This window comes from Lutra lutra, chromosome 13, assembly GCF_902655055.1.
Source record: "Lutra lutra chromosome 13, mLutLut1.2, whole genome shotgun sequence".
Taxonomy (NCBI): Eukaryota; Metazoa; Chordata; class Mammalia; order Carnivora; family Mustelidae; genus Lutra; species Lutra lutra.
Window position 1 is genome coordinate 95,587,225 of NC_062290.1, and position 24,356 is coordinate 95,611,580.

At 46.3% G+C, this 24,356-nt stretch overlaps 1 protein-coding gene across 10 annotated transcripts in view; it reads left to right on the forward strand.

Moving 5' to 3' along the window:
- CACNA1B (calcium voltage-gated channel subunit alpha1 B) overlaps positions 1 to 24,356 on the forward strand; it is a 174,984-nt gene that overhangs the window by 94,640 nt on the left and 55,988 nt on the right. For all 10 annotated transcript variants that reach the window (XR_007122284.1, XM_047700142.1, XM_047700141.1 and 7 more), the window contains 4 exons: positions 19,793 to 19,919; positions 22,296 to 22,425; positions 22,538 to 22,597; positions 23,617 to 23,723. Coding sequence is in view for 9 of the 10 variants with exons in the window: in XM_047700142.1 (XP_047556098.1) it covers positions 19,793 to 19,919; positions 22,296 to 22,425; positions 22,538 to 22,597; positions 23,617 to 23,723 (424 nt within the window). In the remaining variant the exon portion in view is untranslated. The remainder of the gene's footprint in view (positions 1 to 19,792; positions 19,920 to 22,295; positions 22,426 to 22,537; positions 22,598 to 23,616; positions 23,724 to 24,356) is intronic.

Below are 24,356 nucleotides of genomic sequence, written 5' to 3' on the forward strand. Positions count from 1 at the left end.
GATGGATGTTAGATTTTGTCAAATGCTTTTTGCATCTATTGATATGATCAAGTGACTTTTCTTTTTTAGTCTGTTGATGTGATCATTCAATGATTTTCAAATGTTGGAAGGCCTTGAATACCTAGGACAGATCTCACTTGGTTATGGTATATAATTCTTTTTATACTTTCTGGGATTTGATTTGCTAATATTTTATTAAGAATTTTTGGGGCGCCTGGGTGGCTCAGTGGGTTAAGCCGCTGCCTTTGGCTCAGGTCATGATCCCAGGGTCCTGGGATCGAGCCCCGCATCGGGCTCTCTGCACAGCAGGGAGCCTGCTTCCCTTCCTCTCTCTCTGCCTGCCTCTCTGCCTACTTGTGATCTCTCTATCAAAAAAAAAAAAAAAAAAAGAATTTTTGCATATGGGGTGCCTGGGTGGCTCAGTGGGTTAAAGCCTCTGTCTTCGGCTCAGGTCATGATCCCAGGGTCCTGGGATCGAGCCCCATATTGGGCTCTCTGCTCAGCGGGGAGCCTGCTTCCCTCTCTCTCTCTGCCTGCCTCTCTGCCTGCTTGTGATCTCTGTCAAATAAATAAAATCTTAAAAAAAAAAAAAGAATTTTTGCATATGTTCATGAGAGATATTGGTGTATAGTTTTCTTTTTTTGTAATGCCTTGTCTGGTTTTGTTACTAGGGTAATGCTGACCTCATAAAATGAGTTAGGAAGTAATCCCTTTGCTTCTGTCCTTTGAAAGAGATTGTTGACAACTGGGATAATCTCTTCCTTAAATGTTGGGTAGAATTCATCAGTGAACCCATCTGGGCCTGATGCTTTCTGTTTTGGAAGGTAGTTAAGTTATGAATTAATCTCTTTAATAGATAAAACTCTATTTACATTGTCTAGTTCTTCTCGTGTGAGTTTTGGCAGATTTGTCCTTCCAAGGACTTGGCCCATTTCATGTAGGTTATCGAATTTGTGGGCATAGAGGTGTTCATAGTGTTCTTTTATTATCCTTTTCATGTTCATGAGATCAATATTGATGTCCCCTCTTTCATTTCTTCTATTAGTAATTTGTGTTTTCCCTCTTTTTTCTTAGTTAGCCTAAATGATTTTAATCTAAATTTAATGACCTTTTCAAAGATACAGTTGCTTTGGTTTTGTTGATATTCTTTCTTTATTTTATGTTTTCAATTTCAGTGATTTCTGCTCTTTTATTTATTTATTTATTTATTTATTTATTTTTTGCGAGGGAGAAGGATGCCTGAAGAGGGAGGGAGAGAATTTTTTTTTTAAACATTTATTTATTTGATGGACAGAGATCACAAGTAGGCAGAGAGGCAGGCAGAGAGAGAGAGAGAGGAGGAACAGGCTCCCTGCTGAACAGAGAGCTTGATGCCGGAACTCGATCCCAGGACCCTGAGATCATGACCTGAGTGGAAGGCAGAGGCTTAACCACTGAGCCACCCAGGTGCCCTGTTAATATTTTTTTAAAGATTTTTATTTTTAAGTAACCTTTACATCCAATGTGGGGCTCGAACTCATATCCCCAAGATGAAGAGTCACATGTTCTACTGACTGAGCTAGCTAGCCACCCTAGTTAACATATTTTTTACTGTGATGTTACAGTCTGTTAATATTTTATGTAGGATTTTTGGGTTGACCCAAATTCCAGACCAAATTTCAACATGGACGCCTTCCCTGCCCCTCACCCCTCCGCCCAGTACCAAGCAATTCTCAGATACCAGTAGGGTGTCCCAGAATTCAACTCACTTCTGATACTGCTGACCAGTAGATAGCATCGGGTTCCATAGCTTAAGGGTTCAGAAGACTTCCCTAGAAGTCCTAGAAGACTTCCCCCCACGCTCCACTTCGGGCACCCCAGGCTGTCACCTCTGCTTCTGACGTATCAGTTACAGATTGGGCTTCCGACTCCTCCTCTTTATGTTCTTTGGGTTGCTCACAGAACTCTGGGAAACACTGAGCGTTTGCCAGTTTGTTAAAGGCTGTGATGCATGGTAAGAATCAAGAGCAAGGTGAAGAGATACGTGGGGTGCGGGCTGGGAAGAGGGTGTGGAGCTTCCATGCCCTCTGTTGGCATGCCACTCTTCCCAGTCTCCACCTGCGCACCAGCCCCGAGGCTCCCTGAGCCCAGTCTTTGGGTTTTTATGGAGGCTTTGTTGCGGTCCTGATTTAGTAAGTCGTTGGCCATTGGCTCCTTCCTCCTCCAGCCTCTATTTCCGCCCTGGAAGTCTGGGTTGCGGTTGAGTGTCTCAACCCTCTAGTCACGTGGCTCCTTCTCTGGCCAACCAGCTCCCACCCTTGGGCAGAGTCCAGAAGTCATCCTTCAGGATACCTGTGTCACCTTTCGGGCTCTGAAGCGTTCTCAGGAACTATGGATGAAGGCCAAATGTCTGAGAAATATATTGTGGTCATCTGAGTGACCAAACGTGTATTTTTTATATCATTATATTGCATATTTTGTTTTATTTATTATTTTTTAAATCTAAATTCAATTAATTCAATATAATGTATTATTGGTTTGCTGGTATAGAGGGCAGTGATTCATCAATCATATAATTACATATTTTATTTATTTATTTATTTTTTAAAAAATTAAAAAAATTTTAAATTAACATATAATGTATTATTAGCCCCAGGGGTACAGGTCTGTGAATCGCCAGGTTTACACACTTCATAGCACTCACCATAGCACATACCTTCCTAATTGCATATTTTAAAGTGAGATGTGTTCTGTAGTTTTCTTATCCTATGTTGAAGTATCATATGGTTTAGATATGAGTGCTGTGTAGTTTCCCAATGTTTAATTTCATTAATCCATTACTGAAAATTAAATGTTATGTTGCCATTTCCTATTATTTTAAATGGGAAAATTATAATGTACTATAAAAATTTTAATGCGTTAAAGTTGGTTGTACTCAAAATCCCCAATTAATTTTTGAAAACAGAACTGTGGTGCCTGGGTGGCTCATTCAGTTAAGTGTCTGAGTCTTGATTTCGGCTCAGGTCATGATCTCGGGGTCATGAGATCAAGCCCCGTGTTGGGCTGTATGGTCAGCGTGAAGTCTGCTAGAGATTCTCTCCCTCTGCCCTCCCCCTGCTTGTGCTTTCTTTCCCTCTCTCTCTCTCTCTCTCTCTCAAAATAAATAAATAAATCTTAACGAATACAGCTCAAGGACAGGTAAATAGTGAAAAGTAAAAAACCACCTCGTTAGGACACAGAATGCCTTCCGCATTTTCCCTGATCACCACAGCTAAACTAGTTGTTCACGGGCAATTGCTGTGCACACCTTCATAGTGGCTTCTGCCCTTTCCAGAAACATCCACGCATAATTCTAATCGTCAACCAGCTGAACTCGGAATCTTGGCTGAGAGTTTTTCCCATGTTTTTTGGGTTACAGATATTATATTGAGGGGTGCTTGAGTAGCTCAGTGGATCAAACAGTGGAGTCCTGATTTCTGCTCAGGTCACCATCTCGGAGTCCTGGGGTGGGGCCCTGGGTCTGGCTCCACACTCAGCAGTGAGTCTGCTTCCTTTCTCTCTACCCCTCCTCCTCTGCTCGCTCTCTTTCTCTCTCACATGAATAAATCAATCTTTAAAAAATGTTACATTGGGTTTGGGGGAAGTATACATTTTTCCTACGTAAATGTCAGCCGAAGAACCCCAACAACATTGCAAAGCAAGATGCATGTTCTGAAGTGCCAGTGTCATCAAACTGAGGGGTCCTCTACGGGGCCAGTTTACCAAAGGTGTTCTCTATGTGCTATGCCTCTTAATGAGTCACAGAAAGAATTAGAATGTTTTCTTCTTTTTCTTTTCTGGGGTAGTGTAAGTAGCATTAGGATTGCTTGGTCTTTAAAGATTTGGTAGAATTCCCTCGTGAAATCATCTGGGTCTGGTTTCTTTGGGAAGGATAATTCTTTGATAATTTTTCTTTTCTGTCTGGATATTGTCTGTTTAAGTTTCTTATCTCTTATCTCCTGAGATCTGTTTGGCAGATACAATTTCCTGATCATTCGACCTAGGTTTTCCAATTTACGTATGTATAGTTAGACAAAGAAGTGGTGTAAGTTTTTAAAAAAATTTCCCGTTTTACCCCCTTAATCATTTTTTATCCTGTGTATTTTGTTTCCTCCTTTTTTTCTTGATTAGATTAGTGATTTGTATATTCTGTAGGTTTTCATAAAGAGAACCAACATTTTATTTTATTGATAGTTCTACTGTGATTTTGATTTTTAACCTGTAACTTTCCAATTTTATCTTTATTATTTCCCTCTTGCCTTTTTGTTTTACTTTGTTGTTCATTTGTTAGCTTCCTGAGTTAGTTTACTTATTTTATTCTTTAATTTTTGATACATGATTACTGAATATTATGAATTTTCCTCTGATTAATAATGTAATTATATGCTGTAATTCTAACATTCGATGTCTTCATTTTCATCAGATTTTAAAGAAATTATGTAACTTTGGTTTGTCTTTCCTCCAGGTGCTTGTAGACTCCTTGGGATTTTCTGCATAAAGAATCAAGTCATCTGCTAGTGGACAGTTTATTTTTCACTTTCTGATGTGTGTGTGTCTTTTTTCCTTTTCCCCCCTCGTTGCACTGTCAGCTTCCAGAACTGTGTTGAACAGCAGTGGTGAGAATGATGTCCTTCTCTTAGTCTCATCTTGTGGGAGGAGGGAACATGCAGTCTTTCAACGTGTGAAGTATGATGTTAGCTCTCGTTTTTAGTTTTGGGTTTTTTGGGGTGGGGGTGTTGGAAGATGTTCTTTATCGCGTTGAGGAAGTTCCCCTCTGTTCCTTTTTCTTGAGAGTGTTGGCATTAAATCAGTGCTACATTTTGTCAGACGGTTTTCTGCATCAGTCGATGGGACCCTGTGGTTGTTCTTTGGTGATACGGTAGTTTGCACTGGTTGGTCTTCAGATGCCAGGTCAGCCTTGCATCCCTGGGTTAAGCTCTTCTGGCCGCTGTGCACAGCCATTTGTGTACACTGTATACACATTTGTATATACCGTATACAGTATACATTTGTGTATACTGCTGAATCGTGTTTGTTAATGTCCGGTTAAGGAGTTTTGCCTCTGTATTCGTGAGGGATATTAGTACTTTTCTTTCTTTCCTTTTATTTTTTTGTGCTGTCTTTGGGTTTGGTATCACAGTGGTACTGAATTCATAATTTGAATTGGAAGGTGTTTCTTCTGTGTTTTAGAGGTGATTGTGTGGAACTGGTGCTGATTGTCCTTTTGACGTTTGGTAGACTTTGCCAATGAAACATATCTTTTTGGAATTAAAAAACAGTCTTCAATAGTGACAAGGCTTTTATCTGTTTCATACCAGCACCTGCCAGTTTTCTGTCTAGACCTGTCAGCGGCTGGGAAGGGGTGCTCAAGTCTTCAACCAGAAATGTGGCTTTGTCGTGTCTCTCTCAGTTCTGTAGGCTTGGTGTCACATACACTGCCGTTGAGCACGTGCACATGTAGAATTGCCGTCTTCTTGAGAGGTCGGCTCTTTCATCATCGTGTGACGTGTCTTTCTGTACCTGATGATTTTCTTTGCTCTGATGTCTGCTTTATCTGACATGAATTACCTACTCCTACTTTGTTTTGATTAATATTTGCATGGTATATCTTTTTCACCTTTCTATGTTCAAACTAGCTACATGGTTATATTTTAAGTTAGTTTCTTATAGACAGCGCATGAATGGGTCGTGTTTTTAACCGACCTTTTCAGGTCTGTTTTCTGTTTGGCGTATTCAGACAATTTACATTTGATGTAATTGTCTGTGTATGACAAGTCTGCTGTTTAATTTTTGTGTATTCTTTGTTTTTTATTTCTCTTGTTTCTTTCTTTCTTTTTTCTTTTTTTCCCTCCTATGGATTGCTTAGTATGTATTTTAGAGTTTCATTTTGATTTATCTGCAACTTTTGAATCTGTCTCTTTGTCTTGTTTTTTGAATGGTTGCTCAAGGTATCACATTACATATATAACGTATCCCAGTCTACTGGTTTATTTTACCAGTTTAAGTGAAATAGAGTAGGTTTACCTCTTTTTCCTCCCTGTGTATGGATGTCATGATTATTTCCTCCTCATACATTTAGAACCACCTCAGTGTGTTTTAGTTTGGGCTTCAGGTGTCAAGCATAGTGTAGAAAACTCAAGATGAGAAGGAGAGTGTGTTGTATTTACCCATACTTTTACTTCTGTTGTTCTTTCTTCTTTCCTGATATCCCAGTATTTCTTCTTTCATAATTTACTTTCTGTTTAGAGGGTCTTTCTTATCATTTCCTTTAGGGCAGGTCTGCAGCTGACAAGTTCACCACATTTCCCTTCATCTGAGAGTGTCTGGATTTTCCCTTCATTCCTGAAGGGTGTCTACACTGGGTATAAATTCTGGGTTGACAGTTCTTTTTTTTTCAGCACTTGAAAAAAACGTGTGCCTCTTCCTTCTGACCTCCATGGTTTCTGATGAGAAATCCACTGTCATTCGAATTGTTTTCTTCCTATAGGTAAGCTGTTGTTTCTCTCTCGCTGCTTTCAAGACTTTTTTTCTTTGTCTTTATATTTCAGAAGTTTGATTATGATGTATTTTGGCATGGGTTTCTTTAGGCTTATTGTGGTTGGGATTTGCTCAGCTTCTTGAATTTGTAGGTTTGTGTCTTTTTGCCAAATTTGGAAATTTTTTCATCCATTCTGTCTTTGAATACATCTTCAGCTCCTCCCTCTTTCTCTTTTCTTTCCAGGACTCTGTTAGCATGAATGATAGATCTTTTGTCCTAGTCCCAGAGGTCCCTGAAGCTCTGTTCACTTTTTTCAGTCTATTATCTCTCTGTTGTTCTGATTGGGTGATTTCTATTGTTCTGTCTTCCAGCTCAATGATGCTTTCCTCTGTGCCTTCCATTCTGCTGCTGAGCCCATTTATTGATTTTTTTCATTTGTTATTATATTTTTTCAGTTCTAAGATTTATATTTAATTCTTTATCTCTCCTATTTCTTTGCTAATGATTTTCTATTTCTTTGCTGAGTTTTTTTCCATTTGTTTCCAGTGTGTTTTTAATTGTCTGCTGAAGTATTTTTATGATGGTGCTTTGAAATTATTTTCAAATAATTCTAACATCTGTATCGTCTTGGTGTCTATTGATTGTTTTTTCTCATTCAAATTAGCATTTTCCTGGTTCTTGGTGACAAGTGATTTTTTAATTGAACCCTAGATATTTTAATATTATATTATAAAACGGGGCACCTGGGTGGCTCAGTGGGTTAAGCCTCTGCCTTCGGCTCAGGCCATGGTCTCAGGGTCCTGGGATCGAGTCCTCTGTCGGGCTTTCTGCTTGGCAGGGAGCCTGCTTTCCCCCTTTCTCTCTGCCTGCCTCTCTGCCTACTTGTGAATTCTCTCTCTCTGTCAAATAAATAAATTAATAAATCTTAAAAAAATATATTATGAACCTCTGAGTTTTACTTAAGTCTTCGGTTTTAGCTGGCCTACTGTGATTCCCCTCCAGCAGGGGCAGGGTGGGCGAGCTGCTTCATTACTGACCGTCGGAAGTGAAAGCACAGGTTTCTCATTCGACTCTCACTGACACCCACACCCGGTGGAAGCAGGCTCCTTGCTCTTGCTGGGCCTCCACTGATACCACCCTAAGAGAGGTGGGAGTGCCTTGGCAGTGCTCCCCACATGACCTCTGCTGACACAGTGCGGGTAGATCTCATTACCTCTGGGTGGTGGTTAAGTCCATGGCTGTCTACTATGATTCACTCAGGCAAGTAAAAGGGAGGGATGCCTCATTATTTTTGGGTAGAAATTGCAGTTCAGGCTGCCCATGTGATCTTCACTGATCTCACATGGATTGGGGGGGGGTCTTGTTCCTGCAGGGTCAGGATGAAAGTCTCTGCTCTCTACTTGGCTCTCTGATTCTAGCCTGGGAGGGGCTAGGGGTACCTCATTACAGGCTAGTGAGGATAGAAGTCTGCACTTCCGACTTGGCCTCTGCTCATATGAGCCAAGATGGAGCTACAGTTTTTTCTGGGGTGTTTGACTATAGTAGAGTGTTTATTGTCCCTAAGTTTCCTATCTTTATAGGCTGCATCTTTCCTGGTCCTATTGTTAGGGAGAGCTGGCTTTTTGGGGAGCTTTTAAAAATCTGTGCCTGCTGAGATTTCTGGGTTGCTGGCTTCTCCTGCACCAAACTTAGATGAGGCATAGAAGAAAACCCAGAGAAGAAAAACTTTCTGCCGTGTTGTTCCTCAGGCCCCAAGGTCCCTAACTGATCTGGCTTCTCTCCACCTCTCAGAATCTTACGTTGGCCTTATATGGTGCCTAGGGGTTTTTGTTGTGCTTAGTGGGATGCATCTTTCCAAGAGCTCAAGTCTTGAGTTAATTTTTATATATGGCATGAGGTGAGGGTAGAGGATTTTTTTTATTCCCTTCCTCCTCCCCACACGGATATGCATTTGTTCTGTTGCCACTTGTTGTAAAGGTTATCCTTTTTTCCCATAGAATGTCTTTGGCACTTTTATCAAAAATCCTGGCTCATTTCCCCCTGTCTTCTTTTCATCTTGCGATGATTTCAGTCATGTCTGTTTTCCCTTGGACTCCTTGTGGTTTCTGAGGCAGTCTTGTCTTTCTCTTTTACTTCATTTCTCAGATGATTTCTTTTTCAGTTTCTCTCCTAAGTTTGGTCAGCTCTCATCTCTCTTCTCCTGGTTTTCCATATTCTTATTTCAAGCTTTTAACCTTATTTGTGGTGGTTTTTCTCATTAGCAATTGCTGGTTTAATTGTATTTGATCCGTGTTGGAGAGTTGTGTTGTAGTTCGCTTTTCCTCTGCTTTGCGGTGTTTTTTTGTGGAGCACTTTTTATTAGCTGAAACATTTTATCCTTACCTTCTGTTTTCTTTTGCTAGAAGCTTTGTGGGGCGGTTGGGTTCCATTTTCTGAGGATGAGGAAGCGTGTTGAATTTCCGGAGACCAGTGATTACATGAGATTGTGTGGGGAAGAGGCAGGGGCTCTGGTAGCTTCCCTGCTCTCTGGTTCGAAAGCACCCTCTTCTGTCAGCCCAGTGAACTGCGGCCTCTGTTCAGTTCTTGCTGGGGGCGCTGGCTAGCTCTGGCTTGTTTCTCTTTTCCTTCATCACAAAGCCGCGGACGTGGGCTGCTCCCTTCCAAGTGTGTCTTTTGCCTCCAGAAGCAGTGTCTTCCCGAGGTTGCTGGTGTCAGGCCCGTGTACTTGGCGGTGGCAGGGCTCCGATCTCAGTATCCCTCTGCTTAGGGTGGGGCCCCTCTTCCAAGGACAAACACGGTGTCCCACCGCCACCTAGATCCTGCTGTCCTCTCCCTCCTCCACGCAATCCCTGCTCAATGCCTGCTTGTGCAGGCTTCAGCGTTCACTTAATCACTGACATGTGAGTTCAGGCTGATACTCATTTTCCGGGTGCTGTAGGGTTGGATTGTGGGTGATTTTACTAGCTTTCCTTGCTGGCTGTGTGAGTATCAGTGACTGCCATCATCTGTGGGACACCCTCTTATCTTTTTAGTTTCTCCTGGATTTGTAGTTGTGATCACTGTGACATTTCTAATTTCCTTCCCTCTTTCCTTCCCTTGGTAACCCCCTTTTCTCCTACATCTTTGTCTAGTTAAATAGACTCAATTTTTGGCTTTCTTGATCTTCTCCATTGTATCTTTGTTTTCTGTTTTTATTTATTATTTTTTCTTCCGCTTTCTCTATCTACATCATAATATTCTTTCTCCCAGTTACTAGTGGGACACGTAGCTCCTGGCATGTAAGCTCCTCCACTTTGCTGGTGTGTTCACGCTTTTAACCTTTGCTCTAAGAAGGGTTTTAGTTGTGTCTTATGAGTTTTGAAACACCATAGTTTTCATACTTCTAAATCTTTTTCCAGGTTTCATTATGATTTCTCATGACCCATGACTTATTTATAAATGTTGTTTTGAATTTCCACATGGCAGAAGTTTCCTAATTTTTTTGGCCATCAACATGATTATATCTTCTAATATTTCATCAGTTCTTGTATTTTAGATCATCCATTTGGCTTTTCCTCCCCTTGTGTTTGAAGAACACTTTTGGATTTATTTCTTTTTGTGAGGTTTGATGGTGGTAAATTCTCTCGGTTTGCTTGAAAAATCTTTATTTTAACCATTGTTAGTAAAAAGTAGGGTTTTTTAAGATTATTTATTTATTTGACAGAGAGAGAGAGAGAGAGACAGATCACAAGTAGGCAGAGAGGCAGGCAGAGGGGGAGGGGGAAGCAGGCTCCCCGCTGAGCAGAGAGCCCGTTGCGGGGCTCGATCCCAGGACCCTGAGATCATGAACTGAGCCAAAGGCAGAGGCTTAACCCACTGAGCCACCCAGGTGCCCCCAAAGTAGTTTTGTTTTGTGTGGAATTCAAGTTTGTTAGTGATTTTCTGTCCACGGTGCCACCATTCCACTGTCTTTTCGTCCCTGCCATTCTTATGGAGAACACAGCCGTCCGCCTGAATTGCTCTTCTGTGGGGCCCTGCTTCTCTCCAGGCTGCTTAAAGGAAAACTTTTTTATTGTGGAAAATCAGAGCATTGAAAGTAGAGACACAAGTATAATGAATCCGCATATTCTGTCACCCATCCTTAAGCAATTATCCACATTTTGTTAATCTTCGCTTTGAAACTGCTCATTTTTTTCCCTGTGCTTTTTTTTTTTTAAAGATTTTATTTATTGGACAGACAGAGATCACAAGTAGGCAGAGAGGCAGGCTCCCCGCTAAGCAGAGAGCCCGATACGGGGCTTGATCCCAGGACCCTGGAATCATGACCCGAGCTGAAGGAAGAGGCTTAACCCACTGAGCCCCCCAGGCGCCCCATCTTCTTGATTAACCTCCATCCCCTTTCCACAGTGGCTGCGCCAGTTTGCTTTCAGGCGCTAGTGCCAGCGTGCGAGTGTCCCTTTCTCTCTGAACCCTGCGCAGCGCTTGCTGTGCACTGCTGTTTCTAGCCATTCTGACAGGTGCGAGGTGTATCTCCTTGTGGTTTTGATTTCCATTTCCCTGATGATGAGGGACACTGAGCATCTTCTCATCTAGATGCTGTCTTTGGGAAACATTCATGTCTTCCACCTATTTTTAATTGGATTACTTGGGTTTTCTTGGTGTTGACTTGTGTAAATTCCTTGTAGATTTTGGATATTGACCCTTTATCTGATATGTCCTTTGCAAATACCTTCTCCCATTCAGTAGGTTGTTCTTTTTTGTGGTTGTTGAATGTTTCCTTTGCTGTTCAGAAGCTTTTTATTGTGATGTAGTCCCCATAGTTTAGTATTGCCTTTGTTTCCCTTGTCTCAGGAGACATATCTAGAGAAATGTTGCTACTGCTGATGGCAGAGAAATTACCCTCTGTTCTCTCTTCCAGGGTTCTTATGGTTTCAGACCTCACACTTAGGTCTTTAATCCATTTTGAGTTTATTTTTGTGTATGGTGTAAGACAATGCTCCAGTTTCATTCTTTTGCATGTAGCTGTCTGATTTCCCCAATACCACTTTTTAAAAAAGATTTTATTTATATTTTTTGAGAGAGAGCAGGAGAGAGAGCGAGCAGGGGGAGGAGTAGAGGGAGAAGGAGAAGCAGGGAGCCTGACATGGGGCTCAATCCCAGGACCCTGGATCATGGCCTGCGCTGAAGGCAGATGCTTCACCGACTGAACCACCCAGGCGACACCCCCCACACCAAACACCATTTATTGAAAAGACTTTTTTTCCTTTGCATAGTCTTGCCTCCTTTGTCATAGATTAATTAACCCTATAAACACGGGTTTATTTTTGGGTTTTCTGTTTTGTTCTTTTAATCTGTCTATTTTTGTGTCGGTACATACTATTTTGATTACTACAGCTTTGTAGTGTATCTTGAAATCTGGGATTGTAACACCTCCAGTTTTGTCCTTCTTTTTCAAGGTTGTTTTGTCTATTCAGGAATTTTTCAGTTCTATACCAATTTTAGGATTATTTGTTGTAATTCTGTGAAAAATGCTATTCGTATTTTGATGAAGTTTGCATTAAATCTGTAGATTGCTTTGGGTAATATGGACATTTTAACAATTTTTTTTTTCATTTTAACAATTTTTGTTCTTCTAATCCATGAGCCTGTAATGTCTTTCCATTTATTTGTGTCATCTTTGATTCCTTTCGTCAGTGTTTTGTAGTTTTTGGAGTATAGGTCTTTCCCCTCTTTGGTTGAGTTTATTTTATTATTTTTGGTGCAATTGTAAGTGAGATTAGTTTCTAAATCTTTCTTTCTGACATTTCATTATTAATGTATAGAAGTGGAACAGATTTCTGTATATGGATTTTGTATCCTGCAACGTTACTGAGTTCATTTATCGGTTCATTTCATGTTTTTGTCACTTACAGTTTTTTGGTAGAGTCTTTGGGGTTTCCTCTTTAGGGTATCATGTCATCTGCAAATAGTGAAAATTTGATTTCTTCTTTACCAATTTGGATGCCTTTTATTTCCTTTTCTTGTCTGACTGCTGTGACTAGAACCTACCATACTATGTTGAATAATAGCGGTGACAGTGAACGTCCTGCCTTGTTCCTCATCTTCGGGGAACAGCTCTCAGCTTTTCACCATTGCATATGATGTTAGATTTGGGTTTTTCATATAAGGCCTTTATTATGTTGAGGTATGTTCCTTCTAAAACCTACTTTGTTGAGGTTTCTTTTTTCCATGAACGGACGTTGTACATTTTTCTTTTTTAAAGAGAAGAATACATCATGTATTCTTTTTCCGTTTGTCATTCAGTGAGCGAGTATAGGGTTTTTATCTTACTTCTTTGATTTTGTATTTATATCTCTTTTCCCTTATATGAAGCAGTTTATCTCTTTGTTTTGGGTTCACAGTAAAATTCAGCAGAAAGTGTAGATTTGCTATATTTTCACTGCCCTTGCACATGTACAACCTCCCTTCCTATCAGCAACCCCCCCACTAAAAGTGGTGCATTTGTTACAGTCAGTGAGCGTACACCCGAAGTTAATAGTTGATACTGGAGTTCAGTCTTGGTGTTTTATGTTCTAAGGGTTTAGACAAATATATGAGGACATATAGCTACCTTTACAGTATCATGCAGAGTAGTTTCACTGCCCTAAAATTCCTTTTTTTGTCTTTGATTTTTGCTTATTCTGTTTTTTAAATATTATTGTTTAAAACATTGTATTTTTTAAGTATGTTGGCTTTGTTTCTAGCCACATAGTTGCCAAGCAAAATTTCTTGTTAGCCAAATAATTTCTCTGTAGATTATTTTGTTTTTTATGTAGACATAGTTATACTGCCTATAAATACATAATTTTTGACCAATGAACTCGTTAAAGTCTGTTTTTCAATTTCCAGTTATAAAATTTAAATCTTAATTGATCTTTTTGTTCCTGATTACTGCCTTAATTTCTAACTTAATTGCACTGGGGGTTAAAGAACATGACCCGTATGATGGTTTCCTTTGAGATATACTTGTAATTGCTTTACGGCTTGGCACGCGGTCAGCTTTTGTAAGTGTTCCCCGCTGTGCTTAAGAGGAATGTTCTGGGGCACCTGAGTGGTGCGAGTTGGTTAAGCACCCAACTCATCATTTCAGCTCAGGTCGTGATCTCGGGGCTGTGGGATCGTTTGGTGTGAGGTCTGCTTGTGAGTCTTTCTCCCCTCACTTTGCCCCCTCACTCATGCTTTCTCCCTCTCTCTCTCTCTCCCTCTCAAATAAATAAATAAATAAATAAATAAATCTTTAAAAAAAAAGGGAAAAGAGGAATATGTTTTCTCTAATTTGGGGAACACTGGCTTTAAAAACTTTTTTTTTTTAAAGATTTTATTTATTTATTTGACAGAGAGAGATCACAAGTAGACAGAGAGGCAAGCAGAGAGAGAGAGAGGAGGAAGCAGGCTCCCTGCTGAGCAGAGAGCCCGATGCGGGGCTCCATCCCAGGACCCTGAGATCATGACCCGAGCCGAAGGCAGCGGCTTAACCCACTGAGCCACCCAGGCGCCCTTTAAAAATTTTTTAATGTATTTTTTTATTATGTTCAGTTAGTCACTGGCCTTTTTGTATTTGCTAAATCAAGTCTTTATTGCTAAATATTCTGTATATTCACTAATATTTTGCCATATCAATGACTGACCCATTGATAATTGAGGTGCATTGAAATCTTTCTTTTTTTCTTAAGACTTTATTTATTTATTGGACAGACAGAGATCACAAGCAGGCAGAGACACAGGCAGAGAGAGAGGAGGAAGCAGGCTCCCAACTGAGAAGAGAGCCTGATGCGGGGCTTGATCCCAGGACCCTGGGATCATGACCTGAGCCGAAGGCAGAGGCTTTAACCCACTGAGCCCCCCAGGCACCCCGAAATCTTTCTTTTTTTAGACTTGTCTGTTCTTAGGAATAGTTTGGAACATGCAGCTCATTGTAGAAAACAGTCTGACAGGTGACCGAGCGTTGTTATGTATGTTTCTACAACAATAGCTCTGTGAATCTGAATCTCTTTTGTGGGGCTTTTTGTTTTATTTCTTCATTAAAACCCCCCAAACTTCTATTAAGATATATGTCGCTTTCTGCATTTGGGGGATTTTCTATGTGTGTGAACCCTTACGTCTCACAAGGTCTGAGCTACCACTGCTGCCCCACTGTCACTCCAGTGATTTTTTCTAAAGTCTGTTTTTCTGATGCGAAAATAGAACTGACCTTTTTTCTTTCGAACATTTGGCAGGTGTATCATTTTCCAGCTTTTGGCTTGCGAACTGTATGTGGCCTTACATTTTGGGCCTGTCTCGGGGACACTGCCTAGAACTGGGGGTTTGAAGTGCGTAGCCGGTGGCCAGAGCCGGAGCCGGGCTGCGCGTGTGACGGTGTGGGGTCACTCGGGCTCGCTTCGCTGGTCTCTTTCGACCTTTTTATTGCTTCATCCGCTTCAGAGTGCGGCATTCGTTCCATTTCTCCTGGGCTTTTTTCTTCTTTCCACTCCTTTTAGGAATACTAGAAATTGGTCACTTATTTGCTTATGTATCACATTTTCCCCTCTGCTAGTTTAAAAGCTACGAACTCTGTTTCGGTTTCTTTTCTCTCAGTGTCCCTGTCATGGCGGCCGCGCTTGTGTCGCCAAGTCTGTCGTCGGGTTCACTCTAAGCTCCCTTGGGCGATGCTGGGACCCTAGTGGCAGCTGCAATCACGCTTCTCCCAGCTTCCTTGTTACGGTCGTCCTTTGTAGGACAATGCTTTATCTTTTTCCTAATCCTAAAAAGTGGATGTTATTATTGTTTTGACTTTACAGAGATCACGTTTCTTTAGATCCATCCATTTCTTGGCTTTCCTTTTTATGTTGCATCTTAGATCTTTCTTTATATCATTTTTATTCTTTTTTCATTGACGTATAATTAATAGACAGTGTTATATTAGCTTCAGGTTTACAATACGGTGACTCAGCAATTCTTTTTTTGTTTTTACTTATCTGAGAGGAAAGAGAGAGAGCATGGGGGGTGGTGGGGGAGAGCAGAGGCAGAGGGAGAAGCAGACTCCCCGCCGAGCAGGGAGGGAGCCTGACCTGGGGTTTGATCCCAGGACCCTGAGACCACGGCCTGAGCCAAGGGCAGATGCTTCACCGCCCGAGCCCCCGGGCACCCCGAGTCAGCAGTTCTCTGTATCACCCAGTGTTCGTCATGGTCAGTGGACTCTGGAGCTCCTTCCCCTATTTCACGCGTCTCCCCTCCTACCTCCTCTTTGACAGCCACCGGTTTTTACTCTGTATATAAGTGCCCATTTTTTTGCTTGTCTCTTTTTAATTTGTTTGTCTCTTTTTATTTTTTATTTTTTAAAGATTTATTTATTTGACAGAGAGAGAGATCACAAGCAGGCAGAGGCAGACAGAGAGAGGCGGGGGGAGCAGGCTCCCCGCTGAGCAGAGAGCCCGATGCGGGGCTCGATCCCAGGACCCTGAGACAATGACCTGAGCCGAAGGCAGAGGCTTAAAACCCACTGAGCCACCCAGGCGCCCCTGTTTGTCTCTTTTTCATTTGTTCAAATGTTTTGTTTCTTAAATCCACATGTGAGTGAGGTCATATGGTATCTGTCTTTCTTGCATTTACTTACCTTGTTTAGCCTAATATTCCCCAGATCTGTCTGTATTGTTGCCAGGGACGAGATTTCATTCTTTTCAATACCGAGCGACATTCTGTCGTGTGTGTCCCACATCTTTATCCACTCACCTGTCTCTGCACCCTTGGGCTGCTTCCACACTTGGCTGTTGTAAATGCTGCTGCCATGAACACAGCAGTGCCTATAGCTTTCTGAGGAGTATTTTCCTATTCTTTGGGTAAGTACTCAGTAGTGGAATCACTGATCATGTGGTAATTCTGTTTTTCGTTTTTTTTTTTTTGAGGAGCCTCCAATTGTTTTCCACCACGGCTGCACCAGTTTGCATTCCCACCAGCAGTGCACGAGGTCTCCTTTCTCTCCACACCCTCCCAATGCTTATTATTTCTTGTGTTTCTGATAAATACCATTTTCTGTCTTTCTTAACTACAGACCTTCCTGCTACAACGTGCTATGTGCATTCCTGAAAATGCCATGCACTGGAGAGAATAGGCCTTGTGGGAAAGTTAGGGTAAAGGGCAGGGATCCCACACCGCGCAGCTCTGTAACTAGCACCCGCACCAACCGGAGCAGCCCCAGTAGAGCCGCGTGCCCGTGAAGTTACCTCTGTCGGCACTGACAGAGCATCCAGCCTTCAGCCTTGCTGTCGTCCCTGACACGAGCTTCCTGGAGGGCGTTTGTCTCTAGTGGGGACAGGCCTCCTCTCGCACGTGCCGCCCTGTGCAGGGCGGGGAGTGATTGGGACTCCCGTCTCGTCTCCCTGACACCCCACTCTGGGATTTTGCCTCTCATTCCCAGATACTTCATCATTCCCAAACACCAGTCTTTGTTTCTTTCTCCTTGTAAGAGTGTCGCTTTCTCCTGGGCTGTTCCCTCACACTGCAAGTAGGTACATGGCCTTAGGGGGAAAGCTGGGGGTAATTTGGGGTCACCTCTGTGCTTCTCTTCTCCCAGGGATTGTAGCTTCTTGGCTTCTGTCCAAGCTGGTTTGTTCCCAGGGCCTTTAAGACAGTTACATTATGTGTTTTGTTCAGTGTTTTGGTTGTTTTCAGTGGGAGGATGAGTGCATTTTAAGTTTCTCTGCACAGGTCATGGAAATGCTGGGAGAATTTTATAGACATTTGTTGTTCACTCATTTCTTTAAGATTCGTTTTTTATTTATTTACATATTTATATTTACGTACTTTATATTCTTCATCTAACTTCTTTTCAACTCTTGCATCTGGGGCCGGGGTGGGGGGTAACCTGTTACTTATTTCTGCTGTCTTTCATTCCTGGGGACCTTGCTCCCTGGTCTGTTTGGTGATGGTTTTTATCTTGAGTTCGTATGTGACTGACCTTACTCTGCTATTTCTTGGCTGGAGATAATGAAGGCCTGTAGATAATGAATTGATTGACTCCTTTTTCAGTTCTCCCAGGGTGGTGTACAGCTAGCGCCCTTCTGAGTGTATAGGAGAGAAATTCTTTCCAGAGCATGGAGGTCTGGAGGGCTGAAATTCTCTTCAAGTTGAGATGGGTTGCCCAGTCTGTGGGGCCAGATGAAGGATGCTTTTGTCATGACCTTTGCTTTCCCAGAGGCCCAAGGCACCACTGGCCTGGGCTCAGTTTAGCCCCTTAGAGGAGAGTAGTTCAGTGTGACCCCGCCTGGATCTCCCACCTTGTTGCAAGCCCAGGGCTCAGGGCCCTCATCCCAGCCTTGGCAGGTCATGTCCCCACGCAGTAATGTCTCAGCTCAAATCTAGAATGCACTGGTGACAGCGGGAGCTGGTGAGTGCTGTGAGGACGCACGAAGCCCTTGGACCACGTCCAGCATGTGGCTGTTGCTCGTGCATGTTCTCTCGTCCCCACTCTGCAGCTGGCCATTTTGCTGGGTGGACTGTCCCGTTTCAGGATTTAATTTTCGTTATGGTCAAGTCTTGTTTGTTGGTTTGCTTGTTCATTTTTTAGTGACTTGCTTCTAACAATGAACTTACTTAGTCTGCTGCAGTTCCGTTTTGATCCTCTCCTGTTTTTTTGGTCTGCTTTGACTTAGTTGATCACATTTGTTGTTGCTGTAAATCTCTTTCAGGAGGAGTATTTCCATCCAGTTTCTGGCATCTTTGTCCCACTTACGTTGTGCAGCAAAACTCTTCATTGAGTCCATATTTGTCCAGCCTTATTGTTATTGAGGAGTCTGAAGAGAAAAGCTATGGCTTTAAAATAATAAATTTTTCTTAATTTAAAAGTAATGCATGCTCATCATGAAAATAAATTTTTTAAATGTTAAAAATGTTGTGAAGAGAATTAAAATTCCTGTCCGCTATTGAGCGATCAGCACAATTAGTACTGTTTTAGTGTTGCTCCTCTCCCCACATGTATTACTGTTTTGGAGTTGAGTCATCCGGGATATACAACTATGCAACCTTTTTTTTTTTAACTTACAATATCGTAAGCTTCTGTTGTCATTGAAAGTACCTGTAGGCATTTTAAATATCTGTAGTATGGCGAATCATGTGAATATTGCATACTTAGTCTTCTTCCTACGACTGTGCATTTTATAGTTGTTTGTTACTGTAGAAGAACCGACAACAAACACCTTTGCAAATGCAGGTTACGGATTAAATCAGTGAGTAGGATTCTTTAGGACTTCTTTGCCACATGGCTTTCTGGAAGATTCTGTAATGACATCAGCGGGGAGCTGCTGCCCTGAGCTCTTCCACTCATGCCCAGGACCTTTCCTCGGGCCCAGCCGTCCTCCCTGGGACTGGTGGCCGCACCCTCCTCTCTACTGCCTTCTAACATCCCTTTTCTCGTGAGACGCCATGTGAGGTCCAGTCCTGGGCCTTGGCTCCAAGTCACTGCCCCATCTTCCCAGGCACCCCTGTGGTCTCAGAAACTCTGTTACCCACAAGAACAGAAACGCACCTTGAGATAGTGAGAAACGAAAAGTCAGTGGGAGAAAAAGCACGGCGCATAGACACCAGAATCCACTTAACAGGAGCAGGAATCTACCTAAGAGAATCCACTTAACAGGGTGTTTTAACCCTGGGTAGTTTGAGCGGTGGGAAAGCAAAGGATGGAACTGAGGGGCAGGGCTGCGAGCGGTGAGGGGCCGAGCGGGGGGCCCCCGTGAGATGTGGCTCTGCTGAAGTCCTCCCTGGGCTACTGTCCTGGCTCTGTAGGCCTTTGCCAGGGTCCCAGGCTGGGTCCGCCTAGACTCCTGGGTTCAGAGGAGTATCTGTGGTCCAGGTCAGGCCCCTGCTCCTCCCTGTCCTGCTGGCCCGAGAACCCTGCGGGGTTTTCTCACGACACAGACACGTGCCGCCTTTTCTTCAGGAGGCACCGAGCCCTGAACCCAGTGAGCAGAGCCGATGGCCCTGGTCTTAGGTGCCGAGGGGGACTTTGGTGTTCATAGAACATCTAGACCAGTGGTCCCTACTGAGGGCAGAGGTGCCCACAGCCAGGGGCCCAGGGCTCGGTGCTGCTCCCACCCTGACCCTCATGCAGGGGGAGGGGAAGAAGGGCGCCCGGTGCTGGCTCCGTCCTCAGCCGATGTTGGAGGGAGTCTCCTGTGAAGCGGGGTCTTAGGCACACGCCGTTCCCTGGCTGGTGGTGTTGGAACCTGTCTGCGGTGCGGGTGAGGCCATGTGATGCCAGCTTTGCAGGCACCACGTCTCTAACTGGGTGGCCCTGTGTCCTTGTAGGTGGTAACGTGGACCTGGAAAGCCAAGCCGAGGGGAAGAAGGAGGCAGAGGCTGACGGTGTGGTGCGGAGTGGCCCCCGACCCATCGTGCCGTACAGCTCCATGTTCTGTTTAAGCCCCACCAACCTGTGAGTCTCCTGTGTGCCCATGCCGCGTGCCTGTCCCGTGTCCGTGGTCCACATGCACGGTAGCAGCGTGTGCTAGACGTGGCCTGGTGGGCATGGATTCCATGCACTTTACATGTACTAGAGTCCTGATCACCCCAGCAATCTGCAATTACCCCACAGATGAGGACGGAGAGCCACAGGAAGGCCCCAGGCCCGTCCGCAGATGCACAGGAGTGAGCCCCAGTGGTAGGGCTAGGGCTTGAACCCGGTCAGCCGCAGAGCTGCCATCCCCGCTGCTGGGACTCCTCATTGCTGCGCACATGTCCCATTTATGTCCCTCGTGTGTCCACCTTCTGTCGTGCCCACTGTGCATGCACACCTGCGTTTGTCCACGATATCCACTCACTTGTCCACCTGTGTTTCTCCGCTTTGTTTATTATGAAGTCGCCAGCATTTCTCATCCCCTCATCAGTCCCACTGGTGCCTTAGGTCACCCAGTACTTACCTAATGGCAGGTTAGGTGCTGGGAGAACAGGGGAATGAGCAGAATGGACAAGGACCCCGTCCTTGACAAGCTTCTGTGCAGGTAGGAGAGACAGACAGCAAACCAGATGAATCAGTAGGGCACCTAAGACCTCACAGGGTGGGAGGCACTAGGAGGCAGCCCAGAGCTGCGGAGGGAACTGATGTTAGGGTGGGAAGGTCAGGTTGGGTGTCAGTAGGAGGTGAGGTGGGTGAGGAAGGGCAGGGAGACCGTCCCCGGCAGAGGCGATAGACAGAGCAAAGGTACGAGGCAGCAGGGGTCCTGAGGGCAGAGGGTTTGATGGAGTCTGGCTGTGCCCTCCAGCCCCACCCCTCCACACGTGCCTTCTCTCTGCCCAGCCTCCACCACCCACCCTCCCTCCCTGTCTTGTGCTTTCCCTCGGCACCCATGTCCTGGGATCTCACTGGGCTCTGCTAGGGAGCACGGTCCTGCCTGCGAGCACGGACGTGTGCTGGAGGAGCGGGTGGTGGCAGGCGATGGGGGGTCGGTGGGGACACGGCCAGCCTGGGCTTCCGGAGAGCCCTGCACAGAGCTCTGCGGGCAGGCCAGGTCTTCAGGAGGAGATGATGGAGGTCGTGTGGGGAGTTTGGGAGTGAAATGCTTGGGAAGACATTTTGGAGAGAATCTGCGGAACTTGATAAATTAGATGGTGAGAGGGAAGGAGATGTCAGGGATGACCCCCAGAGTTTCTGCATGCTGGCTGCCCCCCCCCACCCTGAGCTGGGGGCAGGCAGGTGTGGGTCCTGTGGAGCAGGGATAGTCCGCGTCATGTCTCTGCTGGGGATTGGGAGCTGGGTGGACTCCGGGCATGTGCGAGGGGGAGAGCTGAGGGGGATATTCAATCCTGAGACACAGGATGAAAGAGGCAGAGACAGAGTGTCCCGGAGAAGGGAGGAGAGGTGTGTGTGCACAGAGGATGGCGTGAGGAGGTCACCAGAGGCTCTGGTTGGTGGGGAGGCCAGAGTATGGCAGTGGTCCCTGTGAAGAGGGGAGCACAGTAGCTCCTTCAAGGCAGGGAGAGAGTGGGTGGGTGTGGCTGGGAGGTGGAAGGTCCCTTCAGACCTATGGCCCTAAGAATAGGAAGTGGTGGTGAGAGAGGGGGCCGGGCTGCAGAGGTGAGACACGGGTCTGTCCCTGCCTCCCCCCGGCACTGGTTCTGTGGCTGCTCCTCCCTGTCCCCTGGGACTGGCTTCGCTGCCCCCCTTCCTCCCCACCGAGGGGTCTTCCCAGAGCTCCTGGTCACTGCCTGCTGCCATGTCGTAGACTTTGTCAGCATCTCAGAGTCTCCCGTTGGGTGTCTGGCCACACTCCTGTGCAGCACCAGGCCCCAGAGTCCAGCATGTGCCTAACAGAGCAGAGTCGTGGTCAGTAATGCCCGTGGTGCGAGGCAGCCCTGGGGGGACCCCGCAGCCCTGGGGGGACGAGCATGGGCCAGCACGGACCTAGAAAAGGGTCCTGCACTCTCCAGAGAGGCCCGCCGTGCACAGGAGGCTGGGGTCCAGCCTTGTCCTCTCTGAGCAGAGCACCGCCCCACCGCCTCTGTAAATCTCTGTAAATCTGTGGAGGGCGCGGCCGTCCACACACAGCAGGGGACTATGTGGGGGTGGCTTCGAGCCCTCATCCCTCGTGTGCCGGCTCTGCTGTGGATTCCCGCAGCCTTCCTGGCCCTCTTCCCAGGACGCCCCTCAGGACTCGGAGGCACCAGCAGGCGCCTGGCCACTGTCTGCCACCTGCGGGGACATAGCAGAACCTGGGTCTGGGGTGGCGCGGTGCGCAGGAAGAGGCTGGGTGTGTGGCCTGGGGAGGGATTGGTCCTGCTCATCAGGGCCTTGCGGTCCGTGCTCTGCCTGCAGGCTTCGCCGCTTCTGCCACTCCATTGTGACCATGCGCTACTTTGAGATGGTCATCCTTGTGGTCATTGCCCTGAGCAGCATCGCCCTGGCCGCTGAGGACCCAGTGCGGACAGACTCCCCCAGGAACAATGTGAGCGCTGCCCTCGGGCTGGAGGGGGCCGGGCCGGGTCCTGTCTGCTTGTTCTGGGGGCATGGGGGTGACGGTTGGGGCCGGCCTTTGACAGGCCCTCCTGTGGTTCTAGGCTCTCAAGTACATGGACTACATCTTCACAGGCGTCTTCACCTTTGAGATGGTGATAAAGGTGAGATGAGTGGTTCCCTGGTGGCCCAGGGCTTCGCTTGTCTTCTCTCATGATGGGCCGGCCAGGCTGGGGCTGCTCACGGGTCATGTGCTGGCCATGCCCTGGGTGTGCGCTCGTGAGAGAACCCGTGCACATGGGCCTGCTCATGGGTGTGGCGGGGGCAGAGGCCGGTTCACCAGATGCACACCCACTCTGGGGGAGCCCCCGGGGGCCACTCCTGGCTCTGCCACTCGCCAGCCAGGCCTCCAGGCTCCCAGGAACGTGTCCCCCTTGGGCCGGTCTCGTGACGTCAGGCTGGGAGGAGGGAGGGCTGAGTGGGTGCTGAGGACGTGTGCTCAGAGCTCTCGTGCGTCCTGTGAGGTGACGGACGCAGCCCTTCACCGCGCTCAGTTCTGCGCCTTGAGTCCTGATGGGCTTTGCTCCTTCCTCTGCGTCTGACAAGTGGCTGCGCGTGTGTGTACACGCATGTGTGCAGTCTTTGCCCACAGGGCCGCTTAGGTTGTGCCCGCGGCTTGGTGGCTGGTGCGTGTGTCTGTCTGTCTGTGCGTGAGCTCCGCTTCTTCTCTTCCTCCTGCAGACTCATGGGGGAGGCACGTTCTTTGTTGTCCCGTTTTATAGACATGGAAGCTGGCGCTTGGAGACATGGGGGTGCTGGCCAGAAGTTGCAGCTGTGGGACTGGCAGAGCCAGGTCCTTGCGAACCCCACCAGCTCTTGCTCCTGCGGCAGAGAGCTGACCCCTGCGGGCCTGGGCAGGGTGTGGGCTTCCTGTGGTGGGGAATGACTCCAGCCCGGCAAGGGGAGGGTGTCACCAGGGGGTGGGGAGCCCAGGCAAGATCTCAGCCAGCCGTGACCATGTAGGGATATTTGGATCAATGGTGTTGAGGTACAGAGGCCCTGCTGAGGCCCTTAGAAGACATGACTGGTGTGGCATCCTTCCCCCCAACGCCATGAGTTTGGGGCCTGGCCCTTCTTTGCTTTCTGAAATATTCAGCACCTAATACGTGTTTCTCCCCTGCAGATGATTGATTTGGGACTTCTGCTGCACCCTGGGGCCTACTTCCGGGACCTGTGGAATATTTTGGACTTCATCGTGGTCAGTGGGGCCCTGGTGGCATTTGCCTTCTCGTAAGTACCATATCTGCCCTGGGTCTGGCTGGGCTGCCATCCCAGGGCTATGGTCGGTGTGCAATTCAGGCAGGAGGGGGCCCCCACTGGCCTCCATGGGCTGTGTGCAGCTCCTCTCCTGTCTACCTGGGACTGGGCTGTGTGGGGTTGAAAGCTTCTCATGGTCACCTCTCCCTGCCATGGCCTGTGGTTCTGACACTGGGTGGGCAGGCCTCCGGTTCCCCTGGTGCTTGCCTCTCAGGTCTTTGAGAACCACTCACCTGCCCTGACCTCAGCTATGCCACCTGGAAAGCTGGAGCTGGTGGCCGCTGGCAGGCGCCTTCCCCCAGCAGTGTTAGACCCCCGGTTTCTCTGACTCCCTAGTGGGCAACACTCAGCTCCCTTGTGGCTGGGCCTGGATCGACTCCCTTAGACCCTGCATGGTGGTGGGTGTGGGACATGTGTGGGGGCTGGGGTGGAGCTACAGGGGAGACCCAGAGATCAGGAAGACCCGAGGGACGATATCTGCATCTTCTCTGAGCACTCGGGGACGGCGGCGCCTCCTCACTGACTCTCTTCTCTTTGTCTCTTTGTTGCTGGACTCTCGGTAGGAGCTTCGTGGGGTAATGCCTTCCCTCTGCCTCACATCATAGC